The sequence below is a fragment of the Haematobia irritans genome, chromosome 4 (assembly GCF_050003625.1).
Source record: "Haematobia irritans isolate KBUSLIRL chromosome 4, ASM5000362v1, whole genome shotgun sequence".
In the NCBI taxonomy this organism is placed as follows: domain Eukaryota; kingdom Metazoa; phylum Arthropoda; class Insecta; order Diptera; family Muscidae; genus Haematobia; species Haematobia irritans.
Window position 1 is genome coordinate 213,782,906 of NC_134400.1, and position 14,167 is coordinate 213,797,072.

Sequence of the window (14,167 nt, forward strand, 5' to 3'; positions counted from 1 at the left end):
ATAAATATATATATTTATATATATATATATATATATATATATATATATATATATATATATATATATATATATATATATATATATATATATATATTTATATATATAATATATATATATATATATATATATATATATATATATATATATATATATATATATATACATATATATATATATATTATATATATATATTATATAAATATATATATATATATATATATATATATATATATATATATATATATATATATATATATATATATATATATATATAAATATATATATATATATATATATATATATATATATATATATATATATATAAATATATATATATATATATATATAAATATATATATATATATATATATATATATATATATATATATATATATATATATATATATATAAATATATATATATATATATATATAAATATATATATATATATATATATATATATATATATATATATATGTATATATATACATATATATATATATATATATATATATATATACGCCGTTCGGACTCGGCTATAAAAAGGAGGTCCCTTGTCATTGAGCTTAACATGGAATCGGGCAGCACTCAGTGATAAGTGAGAAGTTCACCAATGTGGTATCACAATGGATTGAATAGTCTAAGTGAGCCTGATACATCGGGCTGCCACCTAATCTAACCTAACCTTGGATGAATTTTTGGATTTAATAATACTTGTACTAAAGACTGTCATCTACAATCGTATTACTTGGGTTGCGGTAACACTTGCCGATGGCAAGGTATCTTAAAACTTCTTAACACCGTGTTTTATTTTTTATTTTATTTAGACGTTATAAAACTTAATTATATAAATTCAAATTATATTAGTGCCTCAGCGCCGATTGGCATAGTAGAGGCTAGTTGGCAAATTTAGATACTATTAGTTAATATTTATATAATACTTTGAGATCAATTGTAAAATTAAAACATTTCGTTTCCTGTACAACATATTAGAAGCACTAAGTTATTGCTGTATTGTGACTACAAAGGAATACATCAACATTTGACAACAAATACTCTTTTAATTTCTTTTTAAAAAGTAGAAATTGTTCTACACTCCCTTATCGTATCTGGCAAGTTATTATAATATCGTATACCAGAATATTCAATACGTTGCTTTGTCGTTTCGGTTCGGCAAAATACAACCCTCAGTCTCCGATTGTTTCTGGTGTTGAAAACAGTTTGATTTCGCACAAATTGAAACGTGTGATGACCTATGTCATGAAGGCATTTGTAAACATATACTATAGTCTGAAATTTGTATACTCCATATATAGGTAACACAGATGGAAAAATTGTTCTATAAAGATCTAAAGTTGAATGGGCCAATTCTAGATTCGCTACCACTTTCAATGATTTATTCTGTAGTCGCTGCAATGATCGTAGAGCTATAGTGTTTTTACAAGCATATATAGCTGCCAAGTAATTCAAATGACTCTGTATTAAACTTTGATAAACAATAAATTTGGTATTCTGGTTAAACTTATGCTTAAATTTGTATAAGAGACCCAGTGAAGATGATACTTTCTGTTTTAAAGTATGAATATGTTCATCCCATGACAAATTAGACTGCATATGCAACCCCAAATATTTTATGGAGCTTACTTCTTCTATCAACTTTCCTCCAACATTTAGGCTAAATTGAGAATTGAAGCGAACAAAAGGTCTAAAACGGATCAACTTTGTTTTAGATTCATTCACAAACAGTTTATTAAGACGCATATATTCCAAAATTAGAGCTGCATCTCTTTCCATATAACACTTGGTTGACACCTCCGATTTAAATGGATAAATTATGCATATATCGTCAGCGTACATAAACATTTTCCCAAAAAGATTCAGGTTTGCAAGATCATTGAGATACAAAACAAACAAAAGAGGACCTAAAATACTTCCTTGTGGCACACCAAATTTCACAGGAATCTCCTCACTTCTTACATCACCAATTTGGACAAATTGTTTACGGTTTTCTAAATAGAGCTAAAAAGTCTTAGTTCAGATCCACGAATGCCATAAAAACGTAATTTCTGTAGCAAAATACTATGGTCAATCATGTCAAAAGCTTTTGACAAGTCGAAGAAGATCCCCACAGCTCCACTATTTCCTTCATCTAACAATTTACAGATGTAGTTGACGACACTTATTGTTGCGTCCTCCGTCCCACATCCTTTCCGAAATCCGTATTGGAAAGGATTAATCAAATTATTTCCGTCGATATAAGTCACTAATTGACGATGAAGTATTTTCTCAAAAATATTATTCACAATGGACAAAATGGAAATCGGCCGAAAATTACTGATTGAAGTAGCTCCCTTTTCCTTCGGTATTGGTACTATTTTATGAATTTTGAAGATATCAGGGTATTTCTGGGTCTGAATCATACAGTTAAAAATCTGTACTAAATGTGGACTAATTATATCGTTGCAATGCTTCAATGTAGCTATAGAAATGTTATCATGTCCACAAGACTTATCTACCGAGAAGCCTAATATTTCATCCTCAATTTCACTTGAGCTAATCTCAATAAGTTCGAATGCAGTTGTATTGACACGCATAGTTCTCAAGAAATTAAAATGGTCACCCGAACAAACTTCTATCTCATCCTTAAGTTTGCAGACAGAATCTGAAAAATGTCTATTCAGTACTTCAGCTTTGTTTGTATCAGTCACAATAATGTTACCATCCGCATCACTAATATTTATTCGACGTTCAGAATGCCTGCCAAGTGTATTATTAATGAAACGCCAGGTCTTCTTCGGATCATTCTGACAACTTAACAACTTTGTCTCATAATAATTATTCAATGAATCTCTGTAAGACTTTCTTACAATTTTACTAATCCTTTTCAGCTGTTCCTTTAGACCATCATTATCTGGTTGTCTCTTTCTTCGCTTAAGAAGTTGTTTCTTATAGTGCATTATCTTAAACAAGTTTCCATTGATCCAAGGAGTAAGATTATCTTTCAATCTTTCACTACGAAACTTCAAAGAAATCGAATTGTTCGTTGCCGTTTGAATACAACTTAACAAACCATTGGTATCGCGTGATGCGTCACCGTCAAGTATAAGTGAATTTAACCGAGCATCCAGATCATATCTTAATCGATCATAATCGCAAACTACATATTTCCTTTGTACAACTTCGTTTAGTTGTAGTCTAATATCTATTATTGCATATAGTATATTATGGTCCGACAAACTACATACTATAGAATCAATGACCATTGGCTTTGAAATATTGCTATAGACCTGATCAAGGCAGCTACCACTAACTGGTAGCTGCCTTGATTCTCAATTGTAGGTTAGGTTAGGTTAGATGGCAGCCCGATGTATCAGGCTCACCTAGACTATTCAGTCCATTGTAATACCACATTGGTGAACTTCTCTCTCAATTGTAAGTTAGTCCATTCGGGGCATATATTAAACAAAAAAGGCCGATTAAATACGTAAATAATTCAGATTGACAAAATTTTCTATAGAAATAAAATTTTGACAAAATTTTCTATAGCAATAAAATTTGACAAAATTATCTATAGAATAACAATTTTGACAAAATTTTCTATAGAAATAAAATCTTGACAAAATTTTGTATAGTAATAAAATTTTGACAACATTTTTTATAGAAATAAAATTTTGACAAAATTTTGGTAGATTATTTTTGGGGATCAGCTATATATAACTATAGACCGATATGGACCAATTTTGGCATGGTTGTTAGCGGCCATATACTAGCGCAATGTACCAAATTTCAACCGGGTCGGATGAATTTTGCTCCTCAAATAGATCCGGAGGTCAAATCTGGGGATCGGTTTAAATGGGGGTTATATATAATTAAGACCGGTATGGACCAATTTTTGCAAGGTTGTTAGAGGCCATATACAGTCGACTCCGCTTTAGCGCAATGCGCTTTACTGAAAAACCTCGGATAACTGAAATCGATCGCATTCCCCAGTTGTTTTTTCTGTCCATTTCATTTAAATTACTCCGCTTTAGTGAAACTCCGCTTAACTGAAAAAATCGGATTACTGAAAAGTTTTTTGTGTTCAAATGAGTTTCGTCACATTAGTATGACTTCGCTTTACTGAAAATGCCACATTCTCGCTATTGAGAGAGAGTACATTTTCTTCTCCGTATTGAGAACGCTTTATTTCAAGTGAAGATGGCACTTTCAAAACAGTTTAAATCACTCTAAATCACAAATAAATGAATTCCAATTTTCCTACACAAACCTGTGACGGAATCAAACACCTTGTTTTTATTATTTTATGTACATAGCATTGGTCATAAGTTCGGTTAACTGAAATTGAGTGGATTTTTTTCCAGTTATACGGAGTCCGCTTTACTGAAACTTTTTCAGTTATCCGAAGTTCGCATTACTGGAAGTTTTTTTCAGTTATCCGTAGTCCGCTTTAGCAAAAACTTCGGATAACTGAAATTAAATGGCTGCATTTTTAACGTTTCAGTAAAGCGGAGTCGACTGTACTAACATCACGTACCAAATTTCAACCGGATCGGGTGAGTTTTGCTCTTCCAAGGGGCACCGGAGGTCAAATCTGGGGATCGGTTCATATGGGGGCTACATATAATTATGGCCCGATATAGACCAATTCCTGCATGGTTGTCAGAGACCATATACTAACACACGCACAAAATTTCAACCGAATCGGATGAATTTTGCTCATCCATGAGGCTCCGGAGGTCAAATCTGGGGATCGGTTTATATGAGGGCGATATATAATTATGGACCGATGTAAACCAAAGTTTACGTCACCATTATAAATATATAAAAATAGCAGACAATGTTTGCTATTTCAGCAAACAGTGACATCTTTACCTTTTTCAGCAGACTTTTTTCTGTTTTAGTAGACTTTTCTGCTGTTTCTACTAACAAATTTCTGTGCCTGTACAGACTTTTTACCAGTAAGTATTTTTTTTTTCCTTTAGGCTAAGTTCATATTCGACCAACCGCGTGTAATCCAATCTCCATTTCTTGGAATTCGAATTTTATTTATGAAAATTACGTTTACTTATGGCGATTTCGATTAAAAGGTGGAAAATTCTTAAAACTGATTGCAAAATATGGAGGACACGGTCATAACTTTTGGATAGAGGAACCCCCAAAATATTATGACTTAAACAATAACTTTGAAATTGTTAATTCAATAACTTTGAATTGTTAATGACACAAATATTTGAGCGAAAATATAATGGAGAAAAAGGTTGTGTAACACCAAGGCAACATATTTTTTGCCCAACGAAATCGCCCTTAGATTCATATTGTGGGCAATCCTAAATTCGTTTTTCACATGTGAAAGATAATACTAAATTTGTAAAATATAAATAAAAGTAATTGGAGGGAATAATCCAAAGCACCACTTCAATAAGGGTTCTTTTCTTTAGAATAACATAGTAAAAATAGTAGTCTGAGCATCTTTAATGTTTCAATCTTTAGCCTGTAGATTTTGAGTAAACCAAGAAAATTTACCTTAAATTGTGTTCGACTGCCTGGTATGACTTTGGTTACTTTGCAAAGTTTCGTTAAAATACCTCTCCTTTCGTTTTTCGACCGCTTCTTCTTCGCCTTATATGCACACACATCTTAACCATTTTCACATTGGTTGCCTTCGCAACTGCCCCAGAATATGCAATTGCCAACACCACTGTAACAAATCAGGAAGACGGCTGTCAAGAATACCAAACTACATATAGTGCAGGGTTTTCGTTCCAGGAAGAATCCGATCAAGTACAAAACAATGAACATCACATGCGTTTCCATAAGCGCATTGTTGGGCTTTGGAAGCAACAAAACAGGTAGCAAACATTGTAAACAATACATAATAGCCAGCACCTAGTCACCTAGTCGCACTTTAAAAGGATCCTAAATGGAATGATTTTTTTATTATTATGTGTAAAAATATTCATGGCAAGAAATCAACAACATACTTGCCACACAACCACCGAAACCCAATACTGCGCACCCTTCTCACTTCCAGGCAGGCGTAACTTTGTAGATAAACAGTTTAACGTAAAACTTGAAAATATTTTAAAGTTAACATGTAATCTATATAAGAATTCTAGAATATAATAATTTTATGGCTCGTAAGCTACAATAATTTTTCTGGATTGCCAAACAGCTGATCCCAAATGACAGTTTAAGACTATGTGGTGACAGTGCTGCCATATTTTAAATTCATATATCAAAACCCAACAAACATATTCTTTTGGAGAAATGAAATGCAGCATTTCAATGTTCGACTTTATGCCTATCGCTCCCATATGCACCGTCCAGACTAATGCGCTTTACAGACTATCGGTTATTCCGGACGGAATGTCGGTGTTTGTAAAGAATCTTACAGTGTGTCGGATCGATACGACATGTCGGCGATGACTAAATAATCGGTAAAAGTGTTATCGATCCCATAAACATACAGCAGTATCGATCATACTTCAGACTTAACTTATAGTGTGCACAATATATGGGATATATTCGACACGAGCACTGACGTCCGGAATAACTGATAGTCTGTAAAGCGCATAAGGCTGTCATTCGAGATTGATTTCTAAAAATCCAAGGATTTGGAATTTCACAATGTTGTATCACGTGATTGTCGGGATTCTTTAAATATTGTGAGTAATAACAACGTACAGCACCAAAAAATTATAGGTCATTATACCAATTTGGATTATTTCAATTGTATTAAGAAAAAAAAAACACACTCACAGCAAAGGAATATAACCTGCCTGAATTTGGTGGCACTACTGAGAATCCCCATCGCGTCGAAAACAGCAGCATACGATATCCAAAACTCGTCGCAAAAGTGCCGTCACTATTAGTACAAAAAAGTATCGCATGAGTGCAATTATTAGGTGCCTTTTTAGATAAATTTAGAACGTCGCCAATAATGCGTCTTACAGACTATAAGTTTTTCCGGACGGAATGTCGGTGTTTGTAAAGAATCTTGCAGTGTGTCGGATCGATACGACTTGTCGGCGATGACTTAATAATCGGTAAATGTGTTATCGATCCCATAAACATGCAGCAGTATCGATTATGCCTTCGGACTTTACTTATAATGGGATCGATTACACATTTACCGATTATTTAGTCATCAACGAATTGTCGTATCGATTGGACACATATGTGTCCGTATAATATTATACGATTCTTTACAAACACTGACATTCCGTCCGGAAAAACTTATAGTCTGTTATGCGCTTTACAGTGCTCTTGTCGAACATATCCCATATATTGTGCACATTATAAGTTAAGTCCGAAGGCATAATCGATACTGCTGCATGTTTATGGGATCGATAAAACATTTACCGATTATTTGGTCATCGCCGACAAGTCGTATCCACTGTAAGATTCTTTACAAACACCGTCATTCCGTCCGGAATAACTGATAGTCTGTAAAGAGAATAAAGCGCATTATAGTCTGGAATGCGCAATATTCTAGATGTTGTTACATTATAAGTTATGTTCGAAGTCAGTGTGAACACAGTATAATTTTCGGCTGACCAGTCCTGGATTTCGGAATGCAGTAAACGAAATGGTAACTCTGTACAAAAATCTACCTTGTTCAGTGCACATTAATGGATTATCACTAAACAACAGCAAATAAAAGCATTAACTAATTTAAAAAAAAGAAGGAAAACTAACAACACAGCAGCAATCGTATAATCTTTGGAAAATTTCGTTTTGAAATGCGAAACGTTTTGTCGATGTAGAAAGAATTTTCACCGACATTTTCCATTTACATCTGAAAATACAATTTATTTTCGCATAGTTCAGTGCTTCCAGCTGTCTCTTATATGGAGGAAACTGGAGAAAATCATACTGATATGTCTGCTCCAAAACGCAGTCGTTCGAATGAAGAACTGAAGGAGGGCAAGGATATTGCCTCGTCTTCTAGCTCTAGTAGTGGTCAACATAGGTGAGTTTTTGAAAAATCCATAAATTTCTGTTCCGTAAGCTTTTTACGTTTCATTTGCCTTGTTCTCAGCCCACCGTGTGATAATGAAGAGAAGAATGCAAATGTCAATGCTATTAGCAATAAGAACAACAACAATAATAATAGCAATACAAGCGATAGTGGCTTAAGTCTTAAAATGGAAGAATCTTTTGGTGATATCGATATGCCCATGGCTAGCGATACAAACGTCATGGAAGGACCGGGACAAACGAGTAGCAATGTTTGCATACCACTTGAGGAAACTATGGAAAGCATGGGAAGCAAAGAAGCAAATGCAGAGGCTTCAGGTGATGTTGAAACTCCTTGCTCTTCCTCCAATATTATTAAGCGTTCCAAACGCAATAGATCTCGTAATTATCGATCTGCTGATCGTTCATCGTCCATATCGTCTACTGAATCACTACAGGGTGAAATATCAAGCGTACCAAATGCTGAAGCTGCAGCAGCAATAGAAATTGCTCAAGATAACGGTGATGAAGATATGCATAATAGTACACCATCACCTGCTTCACATCGTACCTATTCTATTGAAGGATCTCCACAGCGTAGAAATAGTAATGAGGTAAGGGTAAACTGCTCGATAAAAATGTAAAAAAGCAATTCCTGTCTGTTTGAGACTAACGAAATTCGTTTGCATTTTTTTTTCAATTCCTTGTCTCTGTCTAATAGAATGCTATTGCTCCAGACCTTGTTAGCTCTACTAGTAATTCCTCAGATCACAGCTCACCCGATGATGATAGCGACGATGATGATACAGACTTTTCTCCCTCCTTATTTGGTGATAGACTTAGCCCCGACTATGCTTCGCCAGATTCGACGGACTCAGCACGTCTAAGAGAAAAGGATGAAGAAGTTAATAAATTATTGGGTAAAGCAAAACCCAATTATACATGGAATGCTTGTTATGAACTAATGCGACGTGAACATGGACTCAGTGGTGATGGCAGAACTTCATTGCGCAATGGTTTCACATGTGGTTTCATCAATCGTTTTTATGCTTCGCGTCATATTGTGGAACGTATGAAACTCTCACATGTCCTGAGAAAACATAATGGTTGTGTTAATTGCTTGAATTTCAATAAGGGCGGAGATCTTTTAGTCACCGGATCAGACGATGCCCGTCTCATTATATGGGATTGGGCTGGAAATAAGGTTAAGCATATTTGGAAATCTGGACATAGCTCCAATATATTTCAATCGAAATTTGTACCCAGCTCAGCTTGCCTTGATATAATATCGGCAGCTAGAGATGGTCGTGTCAGACGCTCTATTGTCCCATCGGCTGGAGGAAAAGTGCAAACATCAAATCTCTATGTACATGGAGGACCCGTTCACAAATTGGTAATATGTCCAGATAATCCTTGGGAAATTCTAAGTGTGGGCGAAGATGGTTACATATGCAGCAAAGATTTGCGGGAGGATAATAATAAAGTGGATATGCTAAGAGTTATGACAAGCAAAAAAAGGCCAAGGACGGTGAGATTATTCAGCATTTCTCATCATCCATTCGCACCGGAAATTTGTGTAAGCGGTAACGATAGTTTTGTTCGTGTCTATGATAAAAGATCCATGAAGGAACCAGTCCATACCATGTGTCCCGAACATATTATGGAAGTGAGTATTAATTATATATTATATTAATTATCGAAACGCTGTCCATATTATATATACATTTATTAAATTTTCTATATTATTGCCCGCATAGGCTTGTATTCCAAATGTGACTTGCTGTGTTTACAGTAATACCGGATCTGAAATATTGGCTTCCTATAGTGAGGAGAATATCTATTTGTTTAATAACAAACATTATATACCGGGAGAATATCTTCACACCTACAAGGGTCATTAGTAAGATGCTAAACATTTTAATTCTTATCTTTATGTGAACGACGTGTTCTCCTTGTTTTTTTTTTTTTGTTTGTCCTACAGTAACCAGAAGACTATAAAGGGTGTGAATTTCTTTGGACCCAATTGTGAGTATGTTATCAGTGGCAGTGATTGTGGTAATATATTCTATTGGGATACAAATACGGAGGCCATATTGAATTTTATGCCTGGCGATACTGCGGGTGTGGTGAGTATATCGATAAATATTTTCTCTTTTTTCCTTTTGTATATAATAAAGTTTGAAGCGTACTTTTGTGGCGCCTAAAATTATGCAACGAAATTTGGCTATATTAGAATTTGACAAAATTTTCTATAGAAATAAAATTTTGACAAAATTTTCTATAGAAATACAATTTTGACAAAATTTTCTATAAAAATAAAATTTTCTATAGAAATAAAATTTTGACAAAATTTTCTATAGAAATAAAATTTTGACAAAATTTTCTTAGAAATAAAATTTGGACAAAATTTTCTATAGAAATAAAATTTGACAAAATTTTCTATAGTTCTCTTTTTTCCTTTTGTATATAATAAAGTTTGAAGCGTACTTATGTGGCGCCTAAAATTATGCAACGAAATTTGTCTATATTAGAATTTGACAAAATTTTCTATAGAAATAAAACTCACAAAATTTTCTATAGAAAAAAAATTTTGACAAAATTTTTTATAGAAATAAAATTTTGACGAAATTTTCTTTAGAAATAATATTTTAACAAAAATTTCTATAGAAATAAAATTTTAACAACATTTTCTATAGAAATAAAATTTTTCTATAGAAATAAAATTTTGACAAAATTTTCTATAGAAATAAAATTTTTATAAAATTTTTTATGGAAATAAAATTTTGACAAAATTTTCTATAGAAATAAAATTTTTCTATAGAAATAAAATTTTGACAAAATTTTCTATAGAAATAAAATTTTTACAAAATTTTTTATACAAATAAAATTTTGACAACATTTTCTATACAAATAACATTTTGACAAAATTTTCTATAGAAATAAAATTTTGACAAAATTTTCTATAGAAATAAAATTTTAACAAAATTTTCTATAGAAATAAAATTTTGACAAAATTTTCTATAGAAATAAAATTTTGACAAAGTTTTCTAATAAATAAAAATTTTGACGAAATTTTCTATAGAAATAAAATTTTGACAAACTTTTCTATAGAAACAAAATTTGGACAAATTTTTCTATAGAAAGAAAATTTTGACAAAATTTTCTGTAGAAATAAAATTTTGACAAAATTTTTTATAGAAATAAATTTTTGACAACATTTTCTATAGAAATAAAATTTTGACAAAATTTTCGATAGATATAAAATTTTGAAAAAATTTTCTATAGAAATAAAATTTTGACAACATTTTCTATACAAATAAAATGTTGACAAAATTTTGTATAGAAGTAAAATGTTGACAAAATTTTCAATAGAAATAAAATTTTGACAAACTTTTCTATAGAAACAAAATTTGGACACATTTTTCTATAGAAATAAAATTTTGACAAAATTTTCTAGAGAAATAAAATGTTTACAAAATTTTTTATAGATATAAAATTTTGACAAAATTTTCTATAGAAATAAAATTTTGACAAAATTTTCTATAGAAATAAAATTTTGACAAAATTTTCTATAGAAATAAAATTTTTACAAAATTTTTTATAGAAATAAAATTTTGCCAACATTTTCTATACAAATAAAATGTTGACAAAATTTTCTATAGAAAAAAAATTTGACAAAATTTTCTATAGAAATAAAATTTTGATACAATTTTCTATAGAAATAAATTTTTGATAAAATTTTCGATAGAAATAAATTGTGACAAGATTTTCTATATAAATAAAATGTTGACAAAATTTTCTTTAAAAATGAAATTTTGACAACATTTTCCATAGAAATAAATTTTTTAGTAAATTTTCTATAGAAATCAAAGTTTGATAAAATTTTTTATAGAAATAAAGTTTTGAGAACATTTTTTTTAGAAATAAAATTTTGACAAAATTTTCTATAGAAACAAAATTTTTTTATAGAAATAAAATTTTGACAAATTTTTCTATAGAAATAAAATTTTAACAAAAGTTTCTATGACAAAATTTTTGATAGAAATAAAATTTTGACAAAATTTTCTATAGAAATAATAGACTTGTGTAGATTGATTTCGGATATTTTCTTTTCAATAACTCAATCAAATCTTTTCTTTGATCTTCTTTATCAAATAAAATTTTAATATATAAAGTCATGCACTTCGATATAAAAGAACTCTTACATTGATATCATGAAAATTTTAATTTGTTTTATTTTACATCAAATAACCAGTTATATAGGTTATGCTTTTATTAACAATTTTTAAATATCGCTCGATTTCTTATGTTGTTTCCGTGTTATGTGTTTAAATGTGGTTTTCAATATTAAGAGTATTTTTTTTTAATATAAAGGTTAATTGTTTGGAGCCACATCCCACCACCCCCATATTAGCTACATCAGGGCTAGATCACCATATTAAAATATGGACACCAAGTGCCGAAAAAGTAAGTACTCTGTGTATTTCTATAAAAAATATTTATAGATTTTTATTTCAATATGTTTTTTTTGTTTTTGCAGCATCCCCCCGATTTGACAAAACTACATCAATGTGTACGTCGCAATTTACGACGTACTGTCATGGATGAGGCATTAGAATTTGACAATAGTCAATTGCAATATTTCATTCGACAAATTTTGTGTCGTCATAGACATAGGAATAGAAATCGTAATACAAATCGTCAAAATGGCAGCGATGACAATGATGATGATGAGGACGATGATGATAATAGTGATAGTGATTCCTCATCGCCCATTGAAATGCATAGCGATAATGATGACTTAGATGATGATGTATCCAATTTACGACGCCTTAATTGTGCTACACAGTAAATGTCTCATTAATAGGAAAACTTGTAATAAGGATGGGGAGGGAAGGTTTTAAATTCATAAGACTGTAATCTTTCTCCTTTTTTCGGTTTGGTTGTATGACATAAGGACCTCTCTTGTCATCGGACTTTTGTTTTGTTTCGTGTATAAAACCCAAAAATGGGTATTCTCTTTTAGCGGCTTTAAATTTTTTTATTAAAGGATTTTTTAAGTTTATTTTTAAAAATCGTTTTTTTTTTTTCTTTAATTCTCGAGCTTAACAAAATTTTTCCTTTCAAGCAAAAATATTTGTTTTCAGTTTTCTCTAAGCTTTCGCTATAACCAATAACATATGTGTACATATATTACATGTTTTTGTATTCGGCGTTTTTTCATCTAAAAGATGGATTGTCCACTTTGTTCCATATTAAAATAAAACTCTAGGGAACCATTCGTTTAATATTAAAAACAAATTTTCACAGCAAGATCGAGGATAGAGAAACATCCCGGAATATATAAAACATATGGATTTTCTTTTAGATTTTAAATCGGTTATTTGTTAATCACAAAAAATAGCAAGAATCTTTTATCTATTTTTTGAAGATGCAAAAAATAATATCCATATATTTATTTATGAATTTATAATTATAATTGAATTAATAAAATGTTATCATCGTAAATAGAAGAAATATCTCAGTCTTGTTTATCATCTAATCACTAGTTTGACATATCAATGCTGCACTCCGTTTTACCCAATGCGATGCTTTGACCTTAGTATTCAGAAATATTGGTATGACATAGTTGGTGGAATGACCTGTAGTCGATAGAGTTCCTTTGCGTTCGGCTGTTTTGTATAGCGGACTTTTATAGCGTGTACCCTCTTTGAGTTCATATATAGTGGTTGGTATTAAATATATCGCTGGCATTGTATATATCAAGACTTTGGGCAATTGTTCATCCATTACATTTTCCGTCCAGTTCCATCGGGCCCCTTCCAAAAATAGACCATTTATATAGACGCCATCTTGTGGTGGTTGATCCCTAGTATCGACATCTAAAACTTGATGATCAAATGTTAATGTATCGATTGGTATTTTATATTTGCGTGCATAATTTTGCATAGCTCCCGTAAGGAAAGCTTGAGTGAAAAAGAATCCCGATATCCAAAATGTGGGGGGTTTGTTGTGTTGATGCCTGAAAATGGGAAGAAATTTTCAAAAATCAAAGAAGAAACCACCAATCAGTAAGGAAAGTCTAGATTCGGGCGAGGGTTAATTAGATTAACATTCACATTCTGTATTCTAAATAATTTCGTTTGAATCCTCCATGTAGAGGCAACAAAAATGCCTAGTGGTGAGTTCAAAAATTTGACAAGCCATG

General features: G+C 31.3%; 3 protein-coding genes across 3 annotated transcripts in view; 1 reads left to right on the forward strand and 2 right to left on the reverse strand.

Moving 5' to 3' along the window:
- The window catches only part of bc10 (BLCAP apoptosis inducing factor bc10), an 8,312-nt gene extending 2,126 nt beyond the window's left edge, over positions 1–6,186 (reverse strand). Inside the window, exons 1-2 of the mRNA XM_075306309.1 lie at positions 5,982–6,186; positions 5,524–5,916 (exon numbers count right to left, since the gene is read on the reverse strand). Of these exons, the coding sequence (XP_075162424.1) occupies positions 5,638–5,874 (237 nt within the window). The 5' untranslated portion in view covers positions 5,875–5,916; positions 5,982–6,186 and the 3' untranslated portion in view covers positions 5,524–5,637. The remainder of the gene's footprint in view (positions 1–5,523; positions 5,917–5,981) is intronic.
- Positions 6,187–7,623: 1,437 nt separating this feature from the next.
- On the forward strand, positions 7,624–13,476 carry LOC142232720 (DDB1- and CUL4-associated factor 8). The gene is made up of 7 exons (XM_075303370.1): positions 7,624–7,972; positions 8,042–8,573; positions 8,681–9,625; positions 9,717–9,859; positions 9,941–10,085; positions 12,334–12,426; positions 12,500–13,476. Exons 1-7 carry the CDS (start codon positions 7,851–7,853, stop codon positions 12,809–12,811), a joined length of 2,292 nt encoding a protein of 763 aa, XP_075159485.1. The 5' UTR covers positions 7,624–7,850; the 3' UTR covers positions 12,812–13,476.
- Positions 13,372–14,167, reverse strand: part of Dhc62B (Dynein heavy chain at 62B) — a 32,658-nt gene continuing 31,862 nt past the window's right edge. The window contains exon 11 of the mRNA XM_075303369.1: positions 13,372–13,981. Coding sequence (XP_075159484.1) covers positions 13,498–13,981 — 484 coding nt within the window. The 3' untranslated portion in view covers positions 13,372–13,497. The remainder of the gene's footprint in view (positions 13,982–14,167) is intronic.

Coding starts and splice junctions, on each gene's coding strand:
- LOC142232720 (XM_075303370.1), top strand. CDS start 7,851: ATGGAGGAAACTGGAGAAAATCATACTGATATGTCTGCTCCAAAACGC. Junction 9,860..9,940: donor CACACCTACAAGGGTCATTA/GTAAGATGCTAA, acceptor TTTGTCCTACAG/TAACCAGAAGACTATAAAGG. Junction 12,427..12,499: donor GGACACCAAGTGCCGAAAAA/GTAAGTACTCTG, acceptor TTGTTTTTGCAG/CATCCCCCCGATTTGACAAA.